This window comes from Lynx canadensis, chromosome X (genome assembly GCF_007474595.2).
Source record: "Lynx canadensis isolate LIC74 chromosome X, mLynCan4.pri.v2, whole genome shotgun sequence".
NCBI lineage: Eukaryota > Metazoa > Chordata > Mammalia > Carnivora > Felidae > Lynx > Lynx canadensis.
In genome coordinates, this window is record NC_044321.2 from 12,805,804 (window position 1) to 12,829,955 (window position 24,152).

At 41.9% G+C, this 24,152-nt stretch overlaps 1 protein-coding gene across 1 annotated transcript in view; it reads left to right on the top strand.

The window, feature by feature from the left end:
• The window catches only part of TXLNG (taxilin gamma), a 92,142-nt gene that overhangs the window by 29,698 nt on the left and 38,292 nt on the right, over nt 1-24,152 (top strand). Inside the window, exons 3-10 of the mRNA XM_030304725.1 lie at nt 729-820; nt 5,422-5,592; nt 6,805-6,999; nt 10,382-10,501; nt 11,984-12,058; nt 18,107-18,199; nt 20,717-20,812; nt 21,954-22,248. Coding sequence (XP_030160585.1) covers nt 729-820; nt 5,422-5,592; nt 6,805-6,999; nt 10,382-10,501; nt 11,984-12,058; nt 18,107-18,199; nt 20,717-20,812; nt 21,954-22,248 — 1,137 coding nt within the window. The remainder of the gene's footprint in view (nt 1-728; nt 821-5,421; nt 5,593-6,804; nt 7,000-10,381; nt 10,502-11,983; nt 12,059-18,106; nt 18,200-20,716; nt 20,813-21,953; nt 22,249-24,152) is intronic.

The following is a 24,152-nucleotide window of genomic DNA, read 5'->3' on the forward strand; positions in this document are numbered from 1 at the left end:
TGTGTCTCCCTCTCTCTCTGCTCCTCTCCCACTCATGCTCTGTCTCTCTCTCTCTCAAAAATAAATAAACATTAAAAAAAAAGATTTTAAAAATAAAACATTACCACTTATTTTGAAAGACCATTTGTCCTCTATCTTAGCCACCTGCTTCTCCCTGCCAAAAAGTTTTAAAATTACTGTTTTTAGTGCCTCTCATGGGGAAAAGAAGTTATGATGACATTCTTTTATATACACTAAACTTGGTTAACACATGCAATGTGCTTTTACTAAATCATCAGAAGTTATTTTAATTGCTCATGGAAAAGATATATGTCACAAGTGATTATGTGCATCTGAGATAGAAAGTACCAACTGAAATTTCTTTTGAACTTGCTTCTATATTTGTACTTGGTGAGGAAGCTTTTAAAAATATTCTGCCCTTTGTAACTTGCCCTTTGTCTTAACTTGGACACTAGTGGTTAAGCAAGGGAATTTTTAAGCCTTCAGCAAGAGTTCTTACAAATAGCTAGCAGTATTAGTGAATGAAGAAATTTGGGGGAGGTGGGGGTTGCGTGCTAATCCAGAACTTAAAAATAACTTTCTTAATTTAGCTGGTAAATCTTACTTCTAGTTGTAGGCACAAATTATTTCACTATGGCTATCAGAACATAGGAAGTGTTCCATAGAATTTACAGGTTAAGTTTGATCTCACTCTTCTGGGACTTATTTCTTATCTTGTTAATCATCAGGAAAAGAAGTTTTATTATTGATGCAAGCCCTAAACACCCTTTCAACTCCAGAAGAGAAACTGGCAGCTCTCTGTAAGAAATATGCTGATCTTGTGAGTATTAAATAAAGGTAGTAAGGTTCATATGAAATACAGCAAAATATGTACGTACTTGATGTAGCTTTAGATGTAACACATTGTATTCCAAAATTGAAGAGGAGACTGTCGTTTCTTGGGGCTTTTTGTTGCTTGTATGACTTCATTTTATAAGGTGATACATATAGAACATTGTAATGCTAAGATACAGCATAGATTTTTTAAAACTCAGTTTTAGGAATGAAAAGGCTGACTTAGAAGCACTGCGTTGTGATGCTTTAGATGCTAGTTGGGGTGTAGTGGTTCCTGTACTTAACTTTTCCCAAGGGAATTCTAGAGATAAAGGCTCTACCCATTGTAAATGAAATTGTGAATTAGATGAAATAGTCTACTAAAACAATACTGTCTCAGGAAATCTTTATTTCACATCTGTGTGCCAGAGATTTCTTTTTCCATCTTCGAAAGACACTGACCTCATTTGTTCTGTGCCTATGTTATTTCAAGTAGCATTAGTTCTCTTTTTAAATTTTTGAAAGAAGTCTCAACATGAAAAGTCTGCCATCCTGTTTAAGTTGAAGAATAGGGAAGTCAGAACCCTTTGAAGTAAGGGTTGTGGGGAAACTTTTAGAGTGAGTAGTTGTAATATAAATGCTAAAAGTAATGCCTTTTGTAAAACTAGTGTGAACTATTGACAGTTTTTATGCATTTTCATCTGTTGTTAAAGCAGTTGTTACATGTCATAAATAGTACTTTTTGTCATTGACCAGCTCTAAAAACAAATTGTTTTATTACTCAAAGAATTCTAGTTACTCTCCCTTGATTTATAAAGGGGTGTGTGTATTCCCCCACGTAGCTGGCATTCGGCAGCCTAGTACCTTCTATTCAGAGCAACAGGAAACCTTGTGTGACAGTATAAATGGCCCAGAACAGTCACAGATGCAAAGATGGCAGAAAACACAGTGTGTTCAGATTGCTGGCTTCAGGAAAGGAATGCTTCCGTCTGCAGAAGACAGTCGCTGTTGGTTGCATCCGCATGAGAATCCTGCGAGGAGTGATGGGAAAAGAAGACAAGGTCAAAAAAGGGAAAAGAGAAAAAGCAGTGTAGAGGGTTAGCTACTTGCCCCAGTATTGTGACGATGGCAGACTGCCGTGAGTAAGTTAGAAGAAGAAAGGACAAATAGTCGCCTACGGCAGTCCTTCTCAGATTCACGCATGTCATTGGAACTTCTGTTAAAAGGCACATTCTGATTCACTGGGTCCAGGTTTGGGCCTGAGAGTCTGTATTTTAACAAACTCCCAGCTGGTGATGATGTTAATGCCGTTAACCCTGAGATCACACTTCAAGTAGCAGGGGTCTATGGTGTTTTTATTTGTGGCTTTTGTGTGTGTGGAGGTGGGTATGGTTATTTTTTTAAGTATCAGTAATGATAGCTGCATTCAATTCAGGATGCGTAACACATTGGAGATTGGCCTAGTGAGTAACCTGACTTATATTTGTGCTGAATTTATGAAGGATGAGATGTGTACTGTTTACAGAAAATGTACTGAAGTTTTATTTGTTGAAACAACACTCATTTCTTTTAAAAGGTATATAGGCTATATAGCAGTGAGACCGTGAATGGAGTAGCCTTTTCCTAAGGATTATTTAGAGACCTTCCCTTTTGCCATCACTGTCCTCTGCCCTTTAGGGGGGGGCATTATCTGCCATCACTGATGCCCGTGGCGTGGATGAATAGAAAAGGCAGAGCAGGTAGAGTGGCGTGTTGCACTGCAATCGGTATTTTCCATTGGGGAGACCTTGTGGCCTCCACATTTACCAGATAGCATAGGTTCACGAAATCCTCACATTTCACTTGCTAAGTGTGGATACCCTTAGGCTGGTAACACGATTCTTTTTTTGAGAGAGAGAGAGAGACAGACAGACAGAGAGGAAGACACAGGATCTGAAGCAGGCTCCAGGCTCTGAGCTGTCAGCATAGAGCCCGATGCGGGGCTGGAACTCACGAACTGTGAGATCATGACCCGAGCCGAAGTCAGATGCTTAACCGACTGAGCCACCCAGGCGCCCCTTACAACACGATTCTTAAGTACTTGTTATAGTGCTATTCTTTCCCATTCCTTAGTTTGTGTAGATTATTATAGTGGGATAATAAATCTTGATATCTGGTGGCATAGGTGTTGTATGTATCCTTCTTATTACTCTTTTTGCCAGAAGTATCTTGGCTACTCTTGGCTCTTTATATAAAATTCTAAGTTCAACTTATTGGGGAAAATTGGGGGAAGAAACACCAGTTGGGGATTTTGAAGAGCATTTCATGGAATCTGTTGGTGCATTTGGGGGAGAATCGCCATCCTCCTGAAGTAGATGGAATTTAAAAAGTATATATCCTCGGTTGCCTGGCTGGCTCAGTCCATCGGGCATGTGACTCTTGATCTTGGGGCGGCGAGTTTGAGCCCCACATTGGGTATAGAGATTACTTCAAAAAAAAGTGTATATCCTTATGGGAAAGAAATTAGGTTCTTAGACACCATACACGATGATTAGTTCCAAATGGGTTAAGGATTTTAAATGCCAAAAATTAAGCTTGAATAATTTTAGATATTTAGATTTATTTAGATAATAAGCGAATATTTTTTTAAATTGGGGTTAACGGAAGGATTTCTTACAAAAAGCACTATCAGAGACAGGATTGCAAAAATTGGCTGTGTTAAAATTAACTTACTGTTCAGCAAAAGACATTAAAAAATTGAGAAGAATATATTTCCAACAAACAGAATATGTAGTTTCAAGGCTATCTAAGGAATACCTACAAATGAATACAAAAAGGACAAATAACCCGATGGAAAACTGGGCAAGAGACATTTAAGAGGCATTTTGTAGAAGTGGAAAAACATGAAGATTCAAAGATCTGCCTTAACATAAAGGTACATAAACATATAAAGAGATGTTCAACTTTATTAGCGATCAGGGAAATGCAAATCTGGACCACAGTGAGATGCGATTTTATGTCCATTGTAGTGGCATAAATTTAAGAATTCTGGTTGTACTTAGTTTTGGAGAGGATGTGCATCTATATCTACATGAACCTCTTATAAATCGCTGATGGGAGAATAAATTTGCCAGCCACTCTGGAAAACAGTTTGGCATTGTCTTGTGAAATAGACCATTAGTCACTGCCTAGCAGTCCCACTCCTGGGTTTGCACCCAGAGAAATTCTTGCATGTGTCTACCAGGAAACACATAGGGCAGTGTTCATATCATTGTAAGTAATAAAGTCTGGAAACAACTCAAATGCCCATTGCCTTGAGAATGGATCAAATATGTTGTGTGTGGTATATTTTTAAGTGGAATGTGACCAGTGGGCCAAATCTGGCAAGGCCGGTTTTTGTACTGCCCACAGCTAAGAATGGTTTTACATTTTTAAAGTGTTTAAAAAAAGAAAATGACACAACAGACACAGTATGTGGCCCACAAAGCCTAAAATACTTACTTTTGGCCATTTGCAGAAAAGGTTTGCTGCTCCCTGATCTGGCAGACAATTTGGATGAGTTCCAGCAATCTAATCTACAGCTGTGCTGTCCAAAATGGGGCAGCCATTAGCTACGTGTAGCTATTTAAGCTTAATTTAAATTCAAGAAAATGAAAAATTCACATCAGTTGTACTAGCCACAACAAAGTCAAAACGATTCTTTAAGGACCACACACAGATGAGATAAAGAGGGGAGAGCAAAGGAATTGTGAGCCCAGGATTCAGGATTGTGATTACCTTGAGTCCGGGAGGGCAGGGGGAGTTTCCAGCTCACGGTGGAGTTACAGATAGTGTGTGCAGACTGGAAGCTTCTTGGAACTGTCACAGCCCACAGTCCATCTACTTTGCAAAAGTATTTTACAAAAAGAAAATTATTTTTCCTGGAGGAATTTCTCTAAGGTTGTTTTTAATAGCTGTAAGCCTATGGCCTGTAAGGATGCTTAGAATGTTTTGATAGGCCACAAGGTGTCGCTCTTGCTCTTGAAATTGACTGCATCATTTCCTTCTGTGAAAGGTTCGTAAGGCTGCTGTCTTATCTGTTAGTGTTGATTGAACCTTGAAATAGACTCATTTGCTCCAAACCTAAAATTGCAGCAGTTCCCCTCTCACTCACAAAAAATCCTGAGTGCTGCTTGTTCTGATTTGGGTAACCATTTCAGTAGAGTAGCTCGTGTGTATTTTTCAGAAAAGTAAAACTCGATGGTGTTGGTTTCTAAAGTTTTTCCAAAAACATTTAAAAATTTTTAATAAAATTAGATTAAGGGGTGCCTGGCTGGCCCAGTGGGTGGAGCCTAAGACTCTTGATCTCAGGATTGTGACTTTGAGTCCCCATGTTGGGGGGAGAGTTTACTTTAAAAAAAAAAAATGTATTTTTTTCCCTACCCTAAATTATTTGCTTACTCTCCTATCACAACTGGAAGAGAGACAAGGTTGGCAGAGTAGCATGACACAAAAATAATTTAAAGAAAATCTTGTACTACAATATTTGGTGTTTGAAAATGCGTTCCATAGTTCTTACTGTATTTCCTCCAGCCATAAATCAAAGGTTTTCATTGTACTTCCTAATTGTAAAGTGCTTATTAATTTTAGCTGGAGGAAAGCAGGAATGTTCAGAAGCAAATGAAGATTTTGCAGAAGAAACAAGCCCAGATCGTGAAAGAGAAAGTTCATTTGCAGAGTGAGCACAGCAAGGCTATCTTGGCAAGAAGCAAACTAGAGTCTCTTTGCCGGGAACTTCAGCGTCACAATAAGACATTAAAGGTTAGTTGGTTAAGTTTTCTGTTTTTCAAGGGGTACTGACTCTGACGTAGCTTGCTTTATAATTACTGTGTACATATTTAAAATAAATGCTTCCCTCTGCCTGGAGACAGATACCAGCCACATTCTACTGTTTTGCTTGGCCTGATGCTTCTTAATGAACCTCATACCTGGTCATGGGGAATCTAATTGAGATTGATATTTAGACGACAGCTTTCCTGCCTGGAGTCCTGGCTTAGGAAGCTCAGAGCTGCAAGTTTTCTGCTGAGCACTGATGTAGTTAATTACCACGTATGAAAAGTTGAAGTGAAATGAGAAGCTGAGGAGAAACAGAGTTGAGGCAGAGACTGAGCCTGGGAAGGGAAAACACCTGCCGAGCTCCTTAAGGGCTATTAATCAGCTACATTGCCAAACCACCCTTGCCTCCCCCCCACCCAGCTGCTAAGTACTTTTAGAATAGCGCTCAAATCTTGGCTGAATATAAAGGAAGACGGAGCAGGTACCCAAAGATGAATTGGTGCCAGTAGGGGAAGAAGGAAAAAGAGCCAGAGACATGGAGAGGCAGGCCTGCCCTCATGTACAGCTTTGGTACGATTTTGACTAAGCAGGATCTCTCATCAAACTGCCCCAGCACAGCAAATGCCCAAGGCCCTAGAATATAGTTGCACTCAGGAAATGGATCTTCACCTACTGTGGGAGCTGTTAGTTTTTTTGGCTTTTGAATCCTTGTATTTACATAATCATTAAAGTAGGTATGTTTTTCTTGTAGCAAATCAACATTTTGATTGGACTGATAGCTGTTTAGACATATAGAAGTCTTTTAACACTTGTATCTTAGCAAGTGTTGAAAGTAAGCTTTTTAAGATACAGGTTTCTTTTGTCCCTTGGCTTCTAGGGAGTAGTGTAACCAAGAAGGTAAGCTGCAAGGAGGAGTCTCTCGGCAGGCTGGTTTCAGATACTGCTGTGTAACTGGCCGGGAGGGTGGAGGGAGCTGGCTGTGTGGGGAAGCAGCTCCTTACTTAGCTTTCAGTACAGCGAATTATTCTATCTACTCAGGCAAAGCTGCTGGCTTATTACATGAGAACATTCTGGTCACAAATACAGGGAAGGAATACTTCAGGGTAGCAATAAATGAACCCCCGTGGCAGCAGCTTCTTTTATGAGCATCTTCTCTATAGGTCTATACCATTAACAGAACTTATTTTGGATAATAAGGAAGAAAACATGCAGCAGGCACGAGAGGAGGAAGAAAGACGTAAGGAAGCCACCGCACACTTCCAAATTACTTTAAATGAAATCCAAGCACAGCTCGAACAACATGACATACACAACGCCAAGCTCCGCCAGGAAAACATCGAACTGGGAGAGAAGCTTAAGAAGCTCATTGAACAGTACGCGCTGAGAGAGGAGGTAAAGCCATTTTCTGGGTGTAGACAGCTCATTATCAGCAAGGAGTTTTCACCATTCACGACTGAAGGAAAACTGCCATCACAGGAGGTTTAGGGATTTCTGTATGCATAGGGGGAGCCGGACATTTCATGGGAGAAGCTCAACCACCATGGGAACAGGAGTCTTGGGGACCATCACTTAGATAGTGGAGAGTCCATGGATTCGGGGAGGTGAGGCAATTTCTTGGAGACGTATTAAGTACTACTTGACTTCCATGTAATACTAGAAGATTGTGTTTTTAGCATGCAGGTTTTTCCCCTTATCTAGACTAATAATAAATATTTGGCCTCCAAATATGCTGTAACTCAGATATATGTGACAATCTGGACAGTCTATATTACCACCGTATTACACCTGTGTTTCACATTTCTTTTTTTTTAATTTTTTTTTAATGTTTTATTTATTTTTGAAGGAGAGAGAGAGAGAGAGCGTGAGCGGGGGACGCGCAGAGAGAGAGGGAGACAGAATCCAAAACAAGCTCCAGGCCCTGAGCTGTCAGCACAGAGCCCGACGCGGGGCTTGAATTCACAGACCACGAGATCATGACCTGAGCCAAAGTCGGACGCTCAACTGACTGAGCCACCCAGGCGCCCCTCACATTTCTTTTTATTTTATTTATTTTATTTTATTAAAAAATTTTTTTAACATTCATTGTGGAGAGAGTGTGAGGGGGGAGGGGCAGAGAGAGAGACAGACAGACAGAATCTGAAGCCGGCTCCAGGCTCTGAGCTGTCAGCACAGAGCCCGATGTAGGGCTCGAACCCATGAATTGTGACACCATGACCTGAGCCAAAGTCGGACGCTTAACCCACTGAGCCACCCAGGCACCGCTCACATTTCTTTTCAAATGGGGGCTTTAAACTATGTGAGAGGATAAGAAAGAACCTATTTCTCAACTCTCCTACCCATTAAAGTAAAAAATTGACTGGAAGGATCCATGCCTGCTGATCTTGATCATTGGCCTCCAGCTAAGACTTTTTCAAGCTAGTCAGGAAGTTCACAGGTGCTGTCTGTGTTAAAAGCAAATAGGCGATGGCCTGTTTTCTAAGGTTCCTTACTTTTGGAGGTCAAATGGGCAGGACTAGAGGCATTAGGCTTTTAAAAAGCCTTTGAAAAGCCTTTGAAGTTAGGGAAATGTGCTTCTGTGTGTGTTGTAGCCCTACACAAACAAGTAGATTAAAATAGCTGATTAACATTAAACAATAAGATGAGCACCTCTGTGGGTCACTTTATCCAGTTTTGAAGGCAAAACTTTAGATCATATTAACTTACTTTCAGCCCTTCAGAAGCTGTTATTTAAAAGATTTTTGTTTCTGTTTGTTTTTTTTTTTTTTTTTCTTTTTTAAATGTTTATTTTTGAGAGAGGATCCAACGCAGGCTCAGTGGTGACAGCACAGAGCCCGATGTGGGGCTCAAGGTCACAAGCTGTGAGATCACGACCTGAGCCGAAGTCAGATGTTTAACCTACTGAGCCACCCAGGCACCCCTAAAAGAATTTCTTTTTAATCACTCTCTCTGCCTTTTGCTTTTTGTTGTTGTTGTTAATGGAGAATTACACACTTAACGGTAGAGAGTATATTACCTGGTTTCAGCAGGTGAAACCATAGTTTCAGCTTTATTCCCATCACCTTGCCCTGGATTATTTTGACACAACTTCAAGGTGTCCTGTTTATTCCATTCATATGTATTTGACGGTGTACCTCAAAAAAGACAAGGGATGCTTTTTTTTTTAATTTTTTTTTTAATGTTTGTTTATTTTTGAGAGAGAGAGACAGAGTGCGAGCAGGGCAGGGGCAGAGAGAGGAGGAGACAGCAGGCTCCAGGCTCTGAGCTGCCGGCATAAAGCCCAAAGCAGGGCTCAAACCCACCAAGTGTGAGATCGTGACCTGAGTTGAAGTCGGATGCTCAACCGACTGAGCCAGCCAGATGCCCCATGGGATGCTTTTTTCAAGCACAACCACAATATCATTTTCATACCTAAGAGAATTAAAACAATTACTTAACATTTAATATTGAGTCATTATTCAATTTCTGTGGTTCCCCCATGCCTCCCACCCCCTTTTAAGCTATTTGAATCAAGGTCTAAATAAAGTCTGTTTCACTGGTTGATAGGTCTCAAGTCTGTAACATGAAGATTTCCTTTTCACTCTTTTTCCTTTTTGTAAAAATTTTTTTACTTAAAAAAAATTTTTTTTAATGTTTATTTTTTGAGGGAGAGAGAGGGGCAGACTGCAAGCGGGGGAGGAGCAGAGAGAGAGAGGGAAAGACCAAATCGGAAGCAGACTCCAGGCTCTGAGTTGTTAGCACAGAGCCCGATGTGGGGCTCGAACCCAAAAACCGCGAGATCATGACCTGAGCCAAAGTCCAATGCTTAACTGACTGAGCCACCCAGGCGCCCCAACTCTTTTTCCTCTTAAGGGGTTTATCAAAGGAACTTTTTTGTCTTAGAGAATAAATTTTGTATTAGATTATAAACCCCTCAATTTTCTTAAAATTATTCTTTTAGTTTTGTTTAATATGACAGTCTGCCACATTATAGATGTAGAACACTTGAAAATTCTGTATGTTTAAATCACATTACGTGTGAGACTTCCTTATTTTGAATATAATCAGATGTTCTTTGGTCAGGAAGAGTTACTCTTTCTGCATCTGAGAAGGGATGTTCTGATGACTTTATTGTACATAAATAACCACCTGACAATTTCATTTGGAAACCATAGCAACCTTTTACCAAATTTTAGTATGTGCTAGGCACCAAGCACCTTACGTAGTGTAACCATTGCACCGGGTCTTACAATTCTGCCGCAGAGTGTGGTTCTCCCTGCTTAGAGGAGGGAACAGAGATTCGGCAACGGAGAGATTTGTCCAGGGCCACACACTAGCCAGAATTTGACCGGGGCCACGTCACAGCGTGCTGCCTCCATCTGAGAAATTTGGGGAAATTTAAGATTTGCGGAGAAAAATACCTAGGAATTATGTGTATGATGCACGGCGTTAACAGTTTGATCTCTTTATCCGTATTTTTCTTGATACACTTTAAGCCTCGTTTTCATCGTAGGGCAGAAATAGGAAGTACAGGTGTGTGGCTGATGAGGCTCCTCGATAGCCCAACTCCAAAAGGGAAGGGGTACAGGGTAGTAGCCAGAAGGCTCCTTTCCTGCAAGTGTGGGAGGGTCTGCAGTGTGATGTAAGGCACACGCTTCTCCAAGCACGTGGACCCGGTGTCCTCAGCTGTGGTGGAAGAGCAGGGTGATCGTGAGCGTGGTATCGTAACTTGTGTTGTTGCCCCATCATTGTGTTCCTGTTTCATTAAGTGATGGAAGAAATCTTACTTCTCCCATAGCATATTGATAAAGTGTTCAAACATAAGGAGTTACAGCAGCAGCTTGTGGATGCCAAGCTTCAGCAGACGACACAGCTAATAAAAGAAGCTGATGAAAAACATCAAAGAGAGAGAGAGTTTGTAAGTTCTCTTTCTTAACAAAAAATTTGTCGAAATTGGACCAAAGCCATTTGAAGCATTGAAACTTATTCTACATTTAATACGGCACCCGGGTCATGCTAACTGGTTTTTTGTTCTAGATTGAGAAGGGCATGTGTGTCTCAGAACGCATTTGGCTTTTATTTCCATTTTTTATACAGAAGATACACTGAAGAGTTTAGACCAACTAGTGGAAAGACCTGCACTCATTTGACTTTTCCATGCTTAGAATAATAGTCACCAAGTTCTAGAATTATACCAGTATTTAGCGGTTCAGTTTAATATCAAGCTTACCGAACACTAGTCTCATATATTGTTATATTTTGTCTTTAAATAAGTAACTTGAAAGTAGGGAAACTATTTGTCTACTTATTCTGGCATAATCTGATAAAATTTTAACAGAATTCTCTCTACCTAATCACTCAGCATCGTTCCCAGAGTGTATGTTCAGACTATATTTCCCGTCAGTAATTATGAATACCATGGAATCTCACTGGGTATGTACATTTAACACACGCAAATTCGACTCTATATGCTTAACCAAAACCAACCAACCAACTGGGAGATGATTATGGCAGTGAGGACTGTTCCATCCAGCTTCTACGGAAGTACCGTAGGCGTTGAGGCGAGCCTGCTCTGAAGACTTGGTTCGTCAGTGCCCCTCATGGTGTTGAACTTACCGTGTTGAGTGTGAGCCTAGGCTTAGGAGAGAGAGATTTTTCATACAGCACGATCCTTCTGTGTGAACTGATAATGCTGTCCTGTGCGTGATGGAAGAAACGGTTGTCATTTCCAAAGCAGGAGTATGAATTTTGTACATTCACACACGCACATGCCTACGTTGCACGTTTATACTTTGTAATTGGTTTAATATCTTTTCCAGGCTTATTTGGACTATGTGTGACATTTTACTTCAGGGACTGAATTTCAACAGTTGTTGACTATTGCAACCTCGCTATATAATTTTCCTGAAAACTCAAGTATATAAATTAAAGCGCTCATCCACTTCTCCCCTGCTTTTTAAAAAGTGATCAGAAACTGGTGTCTGATTTCACTGCTTTGCTCCATACCCTTTCGCTCTGCCTCATCTTGGTTCTCAAGGAGTACCGTGGTTTTCTAAGTCACTTAGATAAATGTCAAGATTCTGAGCCCTGTTTTCTAATACCAGACTTGTCTTTTCACCTGAAACATAACAATTTAACCCTGAGTTTTGTAAACCTATTATTAGGCCTCTAGCGGTACTCTTTCTAAGCAGTAAAAGATGATTCCAACATTCCTTAGTGTTAACAAGGGGAACAGATTGAAGACGATAGGTAATGAGCAGTTGATGTAACAAATATCTACAGACTTGTAGTTTTTGCTAAAAAAATGAGTGGAAGGATTAAGCCAGACTCTGATCATTTGACATAATAGTCATATTTGTAATTACTATTAGTATTCTGCCAGAATGTTTCTGTTTTCTAGTTATTAAAAGAAGCAACAGAATCAAGGCACAAATATGAACAAATGAAACAGCAAGAAGTACAACTAAAACAGCAGGTAACTTGACAGCAGGGGGTAGCGGCGTTTGTAAGAAAAATCTGTGGTTCATTTGATACGTATCTTGAATTTTCTCTAAGATGCTCGTGCTTATTCCCAGCCAGAACTGAGAGTAGATCACATGTCCCTCCTGGAGTTTTCCTCTTCGCTTAGGGTGACCAGCTCATCCTGACTTGCCCAGGACTTTCCTGGTTTTAGCATTCAGAGTCCCGTGTCCCTGGAAATACTTAGGTCTCAGGCAGACGGGGACAATTGGTGATGCTGTCTGCAGTGCCCCCTTTCCAGTAGCCCAGGTATTTCCTCCCTTTCCCAGTCTGTTCCCATGTGTGTCTGCTGATTTCCAACTAAAGAAAACCTGAGAAATCTTCAGATTGTAGCTCTTTTGTATTAAGATGAATTATACAAAATTGCTGGTACTTCTTTGACCTACAAAAATGGCAATTTCATATAGTTGAACCTAAAATCTTTAGAATTTTGTGCGGTGAGCACGTAACAGGCAGTTTTAAAAACTGACTGTCAACCACCATACAGTTCTACTCCTAGATAGAGCTGTGGAGGTGGTGGTTTTCATGGGGGTCCTTCCTACTTTTCTTTCTTTTCTTTTTCTTTTTTATTGTTTGTTTATTTTTGAGAGAGAGAGAGCACGAGCAGGGGAGAGGCAGAGATAGAAAGAGACACAGATTCAGAAGCAGGCTCCAGGCTCTGAGCTGTCAGCACAGAGCCCAACACAGGGCTTGAACCCATGAAGGGCGAGATCATGACCTGAGCTGAAGTCGGAGGCTTAACCGACTGAGCCACCCGGGTCCCCCCTGCTTTTTTCTTTTCAAGTATATGATAACGTTATTGTTAAGCATAGTCACCATGCTGTACATTAGATCCTCAGAACTTACTCATCTCCTAATTGAAAGTTTTTGCCCTTTGACCATCATATTCAGGTATCCCCCTCCCGTCAGCCCCTGACAACACTATTCCACTTTCTATTGGAGTTCAGCTTTCTTAGATTCTGTATGTAACTGAGATCATACAGTGTTTTTTCTCCGTCTGGCTTATTTCACCTAGCATAATGCCCTGAAGGCCCATCCATATTATCACAAATGGCAACATTTCTTTTTTTAAGTGGCTGATTAATACTCTATTGTGTATATGTACCACATTTTCTTTATTCATCTCTTTGTGGGCACTTAGGTTGTTTCTTTATCTTGGCTATTTTGAATAATGCTGCAGTGAACACAGGAGTGCATAGATCTGTTTGAGATAGTGATTTCATCTCCTTTGGATATACAGTATACCTGGATGTAGGATTCCTAGATCATATGTTGTATTTTTAATTTTTTGAGGAACCTCTGTACTGATTTAATGGTGGCTGCACCCATTTACATCCCCACCAGCAGTGCACAGGAATTCCCTTTTCTTCATACCCTCGCCAGTGTTTATTATCTCTTGTCTGTTTTATAATAGCCATCCTGACGGGTGTGAGATGACATCTCATTGTGGTGTCGATGTGCGTTTCCCTGATGAATCGTGATGTTGGAGCACCTTTTCATGTTCCTGTTGGCCATCTGTGTGTCGTCTTTGGAAAAATGTCTATACAGGCCCTCTGCCCATGTTTAAATTTTTTTTTTTTTCAACGTTTATTTTTATTTTTGGGACAGAGAGAGACAGAGCATGAACGGGGGAGGGGCAGAGAGAGAGGGAGACACAGAATCGGAAACAGGCTCCAGGCTCTGAGTCATCAGCCCAGAGCCCGACGCGGGGCTCGAACTCACGGACGGCGAGATCGTGACCTGGCTGAAGTCGGACGCTTAACCGACTGCGCCACCCAGGCGCCCCCCTCTGCCCATGTTTAAATTGGACTATATTTGTTTTTTGCTATCAAGTTATATGAATTCCCTTAGATATTTTGTATACTAACTCTTATTGGGTATGTGGTTTGCAGATATTTTTTCCCATTCCATAGGTTGCCTTTTCATTTTGTTGATTGTTTCTTTTGCTGTGCAGAAGCTTTTTTAGTTCAGTGTAGTCTTCACTTACTAATTTTTCCTTGTGTTGCTTGTGCTTTTGGTATCATAACCAAAATTTCCAAGACTATTGTTGGGGAGTTTTTTCAACCTATGTTTTCTTCCAGGAGTTTTATAGTTTTGGGTCTTATGTTTAAGTCCTTAATTTTTGTGAGTAATGTAAGATAGGGGTCCGGTTTTCCCAACGCTATTTATTGAAGAGACTGTCCTTTCCCCATTGGGTATTCTTGGCTCCCTTGTCAAATATTAGTTGACCATATTTGTATGGGTTTATTTCTGGGCTCTCAGCTCTGTTCCATTGGTCTATGTCTCTCATTTTATGCCAGTAGCATACTGTTTTGATTACTTAGCTTGTAGTGTACTTTGAAGTCAGGGAGCGTGATGCCTCTCTGTCCAGCTTTGTTGTTTCTCAAGATTGCTTTGGTTATTCTGGCTCTTTTGTGGTTCCATTCGAATTTTAGGATTACTTTTTCTATTTCTGTAAAAATGCCATTGTGATTTTGATAAGGATTAAATGTAGACGGCTTTGGGTAGTATGGATACTTTAATTATACTGACTTTTGATCGATGAACACAGGGTATCTTTCCATTTTGTGTTCTTCAAGTTTTTTCATCAGTGTCTTAGTTTTCGGCATGTAGATCTTTCATATCCTTGGTTAAATTTATTTCTAAGTATTTTCTTGATTTTGGTGCTATTGTAAATAGGAGTTCTGGTTGTTTTTTTTCTTTTTGGTAACAGTTTTTTGGTGGAGTCTTCAGGATTTTCTGTGCATAAGATTGTGTCATCAGAAAACAGATATAATTTTACTTCTTCCTTTCTGATTCGGATGCCTTTTATTTTTCTTGCCTAATTACTTTGGCTAGGAATTCTAGTACTTGTGTTAAATAGAAGTGGTGAGAGTGGGCATCCTTGTCTTATTCTAATCTTAGAAGGAAAGCTTTAAACCTTTAGCTGTGGGTCTATCACATATGGCCTTTATTACGTTGAAGTATGTTCGTTCTGTACCCCATTTGTTGAGTGTTTATATCATCAATGGGTGTCGTATTTCGTGAGATGTTTTCTCTGTATCTATTGAGATGATCATATGGTTTTTCTCCTTTATTCTGTTAATGTGAAATATCACATTTATTGATTTGTGTATGTTGAGCCATCCTTGCATCATCACTGGGATGAATCCCATTTGATTTATGGTATGTGATCTTTTTAATGTGCTTTTCGATTTGGTTTGCTAGTATTTTGTTGATTGTTGAGAATTTTTGCAAGTTTATCCATCAGGGATTTTGGCCTGTAGTTTTCTTATAGTATTCGTATCTGGCTTTGATTTCAGGGTAAATGGTGACCTTACATAAAAAAAAAGTTGGGGAGTGTCCCTTTTCTTCCGTTTTCTGGAAGAGTTTGAGAAGAATTGGCATTCGCTCGTCTTTAAGTGTTTGGTGGAATTCATCCATGAAACCATGTGGGCCGAGGCATTTCTATGTTGCTTCCCTATTTTCCAACCCAGACCCCTTAGTTTTGTCCTAATGCAAACCTTTCTTGGTGTTTGTCTTCTGTGGAGTAAGGCTAGCAGACGCTGCCTCCCCACTCAAAGAAAAGATAGAGAAAAGACTTCCTGTGTCTTTGTGGACAGGTGAAATTAGGTATTTACCTGTAGTTCACCCTTTTCCAAGTAACTAGATTATATTCAGTTGAAGAAAGTATTACCTATTTTATTATATAATAAACCTGTTTTAATGTAAGGACTCTAAATTAGTTCCAAAATGCATTGATACATTGAGACTGCTGTGAATCTTAATGACCACCTCTTTTTCAATGCTTTTTGTCTTCAGGCCTGTTTTACAGTGTGGTGATTGATACTCATTTCCTATGAAGTTAGACTAACTTTAGAGTGAAAATTCAAGAAGTCTTTTGAACTTCCCACTATAACTTAGGATTGTGGTAGATTGCTTCTAGGAAATTTGAACCCCTTATTAGCTCCATAAACTCTGCTGTCCGTGTAAGTGGAGAAGAGAATTGATATGGAAAAGGTATATAAAGTCTATCTATGTACAGCTTTGGAAAATAGACTTGAAAAAATTTTTTTAATATTTGTTTTTGAGGGAGAGAGAGAGAAAGAGCGAGCGAGCAGGGGAGGGGCAGAGAGGGACACAAGATCCAAAGCAGGCTTTGCACTGATGGCAGAGAGCCTGACGCATGGCTCGAACTCTAGAACTGCAAGATCGTGACCTGAGCCAAAGTCAGACGCTCAACTGAATGAGCCATCCAGGCGCCCCTGGAAAATAGACTTGAGTGTGGGAGTCCCTGCAAAGCACCAGAGGACCCTTCTGTGAAGCTCCCAGGCAGCTCTGATTCTGTTGGACTGTTCTCATTGTAACTTCTGTTTGCGGTCTGTGTCACCCTGGGTCGTGTTATCTGATTATTAGTTTCCTTTGCTGTCACGTCTTCCTTTTCCTAGTCCCTAAATGTGGCTGTCCTTTCCAAGAGTTGGTCTCATTCTGTGTTCTTACCATGTCAGTTTCCAGCATTTGTTGAGGATAGAGTTGAATTGGTGTTTGTTGACCCATTGTTCTGTAATCCAGGCATGTAAGGCCAGGTGTGATGGTAGTTGCCACTTACTAACTACCCAGTGTGGGCCAGCATTGAGCTCTCGGATGGGACAGTCTACCTGGATGTTGTATCTTTAGTAACAGTGGCTGTGGGGATGCTTGGGTGGCATCGGTTGAGCACCCAACTCTTGATTTTGGCTCAGGTAGTGATCTCAGGATCAGGGGATTGAGCCCTGCGTTGGGCTCCGTGCTGAGCATGGGGTCTGCTTAAGATATTCTCTCCCCCCCCTTCCCCTCTCCTCCCACCCCCCCACCCCTCCCTCCCTCTGCCCTTTTTCCTCCCTCTCTCTCTCAAATAAAAATAAAATAAAAAACCAAATAGAATTTTAAAAAAGCTGTGAACATGCATTTTAAGCTTTTTGAGATTATACAATGCAATAGGGACATTATTATGGTCCTTACAAGCAGGGTAGTTTCCAGTATTTAAAGTGTACTTTGAGCCATGGTCCTCAAGACCCAAACCGGTCAAAATCAAGTAAGTCAAAAAACCCCATCCCACTGAATTCTTTCTTTCCCCACCAAACCAATGCTTCACCTTCTGTTTCATTTTCCTGTATATGTTAAGGAAAGAGTTATCCTTTTTTTTTTTTTTTTAATATTTATTTATTTGGGGGGAGAGCATAAGTGGGAGAGGGGCAGATAGAAGCGGGCTCTGTGCTGACAGGCTGACAGCAGTGATCCCGATGTGGGGCTTGAACTTAAATGGTGAGATCATGACCTGAGCTGAAGTCGGATACTCAACCGACTGAGCCACCCAGGTGCCCACCTTTTTTTTTTTTTTTTTTAACGTTTATTTATTTACTTTGAGAGAATGAGAGCATGAGCGGGGGAGGGGCAGAGAGAGAGGGAGAGAGGATCCCAAGCAGGCTCTGTACTGTCAATGTGGAGCCACACACGGGGCTCGATCTCAAGAGCCACGAGATCATGACCTGCGCCGAAACCGAGGGTCAGTTGCTTAACCAGCTGAGCCACCCAGGCGCCCCTGGAAAGAGCTGTCCTTGATACCACGCTAAGAACTGTGCAGGTGATGTTCTAAAAGAATGCTCTTTTTCCAAGGACAGTTTTTCAAATCTAAGGAGAGGGAGTAGTTCGGGAACAGTTAGTTGTATGAAATTTGCAGTTCTACCAACCACAGCAGTTTTTATTATAATTGGTGGATTGGAGCTAGTAAATATTTGTACCTTTTAAACATTTACTTCTAAAGTTGTTTAAGTCCACGAAACTTGCTAAGTTTCAGTGGATCTCAGTGGGTTATGGAACTTGAGCTATCTCTGTCCAGCACCGAGGGCTGCTTTGTGTCTGCTCTTCCTTCTGTCACTTATAACAAGTAACTAATGCTTAAACATAGGATGTTCTTTTGGAAAGTCTTTTGGGATTTCAAATGGTTTACCTGGAACTCAGAATATTTCATACTTTTTTCCTGTAGCTTTCTCTTTATATGGATAAGTTTGAAGAATTCCAGACTACCATGGCAAAAAGCAATGAACTGTTTACAACCTTCCGGCAGGAGATGGAAAAGGTATTTGCGTATTTTTAGTAGAATATTACGTAAAAGGGAATTAGTAGAAGAAGCTATGTTAAGCATGATCACTGCCTGGACGAGCTAATGCTGTTCTGGTACAGTCTTCATTTGCCCTGTTCTGATCCTCTAGTGGCATCCTGTGTGGTCGTTTTGCCCTTGGAGTGGTAGTCCGTGTAGCTAGTGAGCTCTGTGCTCTTAAATACTAGCTTTTTTTTTTTTTTTTAAATTTTTTTTTTTTCAACGTTTATTTATTTTTGGGACAGAGAGAGACAGAGCATGAACGGGGGAGGGGCAGAGAGAGAGGGAGACACAGAATCGGAAACAGGCTCCAGGCTCTGAGTCATCAGCCCAGAGCCCGACGCGGGGCTCGAACTCACGGACCGCAAGATCGTGACCTGGCTGAAGTCGGACGCTTAACCGACTGCGCCACCCAGGCGCCCCAATACTAGCTTTATTAAAGTGAATTCCTCTGTCAAATACAATTTGTCATTACACACAAATGGTTTCTTTTTTTGTTGTTGCGTCTTGTTTTATTCACTCAGGTGACACCCCACCCCTCCTTCACAAAGCTCTGTGGTTTTGGAGATTTTTTAAAGACATCCAAGCCCAGAACACATTTTGGTTGGTTGATTTTATATATATAGATATATTTGTATATCTCTATATATATATTTTATTTATATTTATATATATGTACACAGAGAGGCAAACACATTTATGTATATTTTTATTTATATATATATGTAATCAATATATATGTATATATATATTAGTGTTTCCACCTTTTTAAAAAATTTAATTATCTATTTTAAGTAATCTCCACACCCAACATGAGGCTTGAACTCACAACCCCAACATCAAGAGTCGCACGCTCCACCAGCTGAGCCAGCCAGGCGCCCCAGTGTTTTCTACATTTTTAGCTTTTCGTTTTCTTTTAACTATAACCCCACTGAATTCTTTCTCCTTCGTCCAAACCCTTTCGGTCTTCGGCTTCGGTTTAATTTTCCTGCCCACATCAAGGAAAGCGATATCCTTGATACCAAGCTGAGAACCAGAATATGTACACATATATCCCTAAATCTGTCCATTCATTCTCCTTTTACGTGGCATATTCCCCTTAAAATGGGTCCTTGGAAAAGGGTGGCGGGTTGGAGACAAGTACGGCGGCGCCTGGCACTTTGTGAGCATTCGGTGGGTGTGTCATGACTGTGACTGGACCGTGTGCAGTGGCGGGGAGTGTGGGCTCCAGGCAGCGTCCCGGTCCCGTGTAATGTGACTGTGGACAGGTGGTTTAACCTTGCTGTGCCTTCCTCATTAAAAATAACAAAAATCCCTATCCTCTGTAAAGCCGAGTAATTCCGACAGTACTTGGCCATGTTAAGCGCTCAAATTACCGCCTTCGGGTATTTTTAGACCTGGTAATCTAGGGAATTTGGTGAGCGGTGGATCAGTTCTGCCTGCCAGTCCTCCCAGCTGGGGCTCAAGTTGAGGGGTGCTCTTTCTGCACAGCGTGCGCCCGAGCACGCTGTTCGGGCAGAACCGTTTAAGACGGGCTCTCCAGTCGCTGTCCTCGCCGCTCGTGGCTTGGAGATCACTGTCGGTCAGCACTCGACCCCGGTCTTCCACGAGCTCTTCGCATGGCCTTTGTCCCACTCTGCGTGGTGTTCGTTTTGTGGGTGACAACCCACCGCCCCGGGCATTGGCTCTGTCGTACCCTTGTTTCCCTTAACGGCGCCTGGCTCAGTGCCTCAGCTGGGGTCAGGGCTGGGGAACGGTCAACAGGACATGAAGGAATCTCGAAAACGGGACTCATTGACAGGCGCAGATAACTCTCATTGTGAGTTTCTGAAAACTGGGTTCTTGTAGTGCAAGTTTAAAAACGTTCCCCTTATTTTTGGAGCCATTTTATTGTTAGCAAAACCTGAAGTCGACCAGTCTCGTGAGGTGTGAGGATGCTCAAAGCTAAGGATGAACTACTTTCATCCTTCTCTCTCACTGGAGTGCTCGCGAAGTTATGCTGCCGATAGTTCCAAAACTGATACGGTCTTGGGGCTTGCGGTATGTCACTAATTCTTCTTTGCGGGGAGCTGTAGAAACCCCTGTGCTTCCAAGAATCAGATGAATTAGTTTAATGAACTAGAAGACTCCTAACGTGGACATGTTTTTGTACAGTCTGGGGAGGAGGTCTCTCAGCTGGATTGAGAGACGCACTCCAGCCTAAGCCGAGAATTCAGTGTGGTGTCTGACCGCTTCCTCCATGTGCTGCTGCCTCTGAAATCGAGGAGATTAGATTTGTTTGTCTCATAATGTGAAACCCCTACTTTGGTTCCCGCTGCTGCCGCCCTAGATGCTTCTGAGATCAGCTCTGCCACCAACGGACGGGCACAGCTGTCAGCTGGGCAAGGCAGGTGCAGTGACGGGGGCGGGGCGGAACAAACTTTTCTGTGGCGGGACAGGGTGTACGGCTAAGAAATGGAACTTAGAATTTACATTTGCAATTGTGTTGATTGCCAGATGACAAAGAAAATTAAAAAACTGGAAAAAGAAACAATAATATGGCGTACCAAATGGGAAAACAACAACAAAGCGCTTCTGCAAATGGCTGAAGAGGTGAGGTGGTTTCCCGTGAGTAAGGTGTGTTTGTAGTCATGGGGACTCGTGGAGCTCAGGCCCTAACAGGGCAGGGGGCGTGTGGGGACACCACGGCCGGAGTCAAGGGCTCTGGCCAGAACCGGGGACGGGGGGACGGCTTCGCAAAATCTGCAAGTGTCTTTCGGGGTTGTAGGTGGGGGGCCCCGAGGGAGGCCTTAACAGATTTCCTACTACCCGCTCAGTCGGTCCAGGCTTCTGCTGGAGATCGCCAGAAGGCATGTGGATTTCGCTTTCTTCTACGGGAGTCAGTTCTCACACTGGAACTTGCCTCAGATTCCAGCTTGTTAACAAGCTTGGTCTTAAGACCAAGATGGCTAGGTTCCACCCAGAGTTCGGTTCACTAGCTTGAGGAATCAGCCTTTCGAACCAGTCTCCTGGGGCTGCCAGTGCAGGGCCCACCTCCAGAAGCACCGATCGGATCTCCCGGTGTGGGAGTGGAGTACAGAGAACAACTCCAGTGCCTTTCTTTCTGCTTTTTTTCCAGCCTTGAATCTTGTTCTCATCTAACAAAAGAAATGTATGTAGAAATGAGTCGTTTTCTGTTTTTAATCAGGCCCTTAACTTTTTTTATCTTTAGCTTTGTGAGGAGTATCTTGAATTCCCTTAATTGTTGATCGCTACAAAATGTTTTTTTGTTTTTTTAAATTTTTTCAGTGTTTATTTTTGAGAGACAGAGCGTGAGCGGGGGAGGGGCAGAGAGAGAGAGGGGGAGACACAGAATCCGAAACGGGCTCCGGGCTCCGAGTTGTCAGCACAGAGCTGGCCACAGGGCTCGAACTCGGGAACAGCAAGATCACGACTGGAGCCGAAGCCTGATGCTCAACCGACTGAGCTACACCAGGCGCCCCGCAAAATGTTGTAAAAAGTGGATTTTGGATATTTCGGGACCCTAGGATAACGTTAACCGTGTTAAATACATTTGGTGCCTGTAGCTAGGTATGTAGTGAAGCTGGCTAGACGGTTAGGTGGTGCTTGAGGAAATGGAGCCCGTTCAAGAGGGGGATTAAACAAGTAGTTTCTGACGGGACTCCGATTTGTTCACATTTTGTATCCCGTAAACTGTACTCCACGAGGTCACAGGAATCATTTTTCCTTACAGAAAACTGTCCGTGATAAAGAGTACAAGGCCTTTCAGATAAAACTGGACCGGTTAGAGAAGCTGTGCAGGGCTCTTCAAACGGAACGGAACGAGCTCAACGAGAAGGTGGAAGTCTTGAAGGAGCAGGTCTCGGGGAGGGCTGCAGGTGCGGACCTAGCACTGCCTGGGACGCAGCCCTGCGCTGCCCCGGTGTCCCCCAAGGAGCCGAACACTGCTTCCGAAAGCGCCCCGCGAGTCTCCCCGGAGGCCGCGCCCAAGGCAGCGAAGGAGAGAACGGCCGTGTCCGCCGGGCCAGGTATCGAGTCCGTCGACTGAAATGAAGTATGATCACTGTATCGAGAGCTATATTTTGTGTATAACTTTCTGTTAGTAGTAACTATTGGTTTTGTGGTGAAAATTTTCTTACTTTTTCTACCATATCTGTATTTTCTTAGAACTACTGGACTTACGTGGTACAGGAGGCTGCTTAGCAGTTTTGAATAGTTTTCCTTCGATACGTTTTCCTCAGCCGTGTTGCACATCTGCCTCATTTCCCTCCATTGGAACGCATGTGACCGTTGCTTTGTCCTATCTTCCCTATTCCTTGCACAGAATTATTCTCATTTCACTCGAGATGGGACCGATCATTAACAGGGGAACTTTGTTCTGATAATGGTTCCTTGGTGTGAAAACCATATTCATTTAAACATCCCGGCCCCCCGATTAATATTACTCAAAAAGAAACCAAGATGATTAGCTTTGTCTTAACGGTCCATTTAAATGCCAAGTAAAAATAAAGTAGGGTTGGGTCAGAAACCAGCATAGCATCTTTGATTCAGATTAGCTTTTTGATAATATTTATATCACTTGACAAATTGACATGGCTGCAAGCCTCAAATTATTCAAAGTTTCGGCAGATTATGTACATAAAGGTGTCACTTTTAAAATAGTATATACAGGCAAATCATCGGACAAACAGGCTTAATCTTGTGACTAAAAACAATCCTACTGCTTCGGTTTCAGGTTAGAACTAGAACCAGTGTTTGAACTTGGACCACCTAGACACTTGGACCGCCGTGGAATATGGTCGTTTGTTGGCTTTGTTTGGGATTTGGGTGCACATCCTCTACTTCCCGCAGAAAGCAGCCACTGGTGGTTGTCATTTTAAGCCGGGGAGGGTTCAATTCGCGTGTAGCTTTCATCAAGCGGAAGTCCCTCCTCTGCTGCCTTCTGGCTACTTGAAATTTGGTGTTCAGCTAGTTGCGTGAATCCCAACAGCAGTTCTCCAGGTTTTTAAAAAGGGAATTTTAATTGTGGATCATGCTAACCGAAACATTTTATTTCCAAAACAGAAGAGACTGGAACTCACATTTTTAACTGTGGGAAGACTTGGCAGAGAGTTTTAAGTAGTCAGGATCCATTACTTAGGCTCTTGGTGTGTGGCTCTACCACCCCCTTTTCTTACTGTCTTTTAAGAGAAAAGCCAGTATTAATTAATCTAGGTCTCTGCAATTGACTTGGACTGGGGGAACTTGCCCTCTGAAGCATGTCACTTCTGAATTTGTTCGGCTTTCCTTTGTTCTTAATCATGTTGAGTGTGGCTGAGTTATGCAAATGAGAGGTCAGGTTGCACCATGAAAGCTTGGACTTTGATTTGCATTGAAAATACTTTATGAAATAAAAAGGCTCTACTAGAATGGATGCTCTAGCACATTCCACTGAGCACAACTATCAAACTGAAATTGCTCACTGGACTGAATGAAGTTTGTTCTGTCTAGTTAAAAAGGTTTTCTCTTTAAAATTGTAAAGTCCTGTCACAGTGTCCTAGTCTAAACTGGGTTCAGAGAATCGAAAGTTGTCTAAAGGAAACTTCCACCCTCGGTCATATGAAATCGAGGGGTCAGACAGTGGAGGAAAGAAAAGCACAGAGCACATTCTGTCATTACTGTCAAAAGGAGTCGGAAGCAAAAACAAATACCCCTCCTCCAACGGCCTCTTCTTATAAATACTCCTTTCTGCTACTAGATGAAATGTTGGACTCGTTTCCCCTAGAGGAGATGAAGGTATATATCAAATATAATCTACTTTGAAATTAGTACTAATGATATTTCACAAGAACTCTGCTGGATGTACAGCTCTTACTGTTGAAGCCATTTGTGTAGCTCACCACGTTTCTTTGTGGTGCTTGTCCTGTGTGGAAGATGTAAATCTTGGACCTGT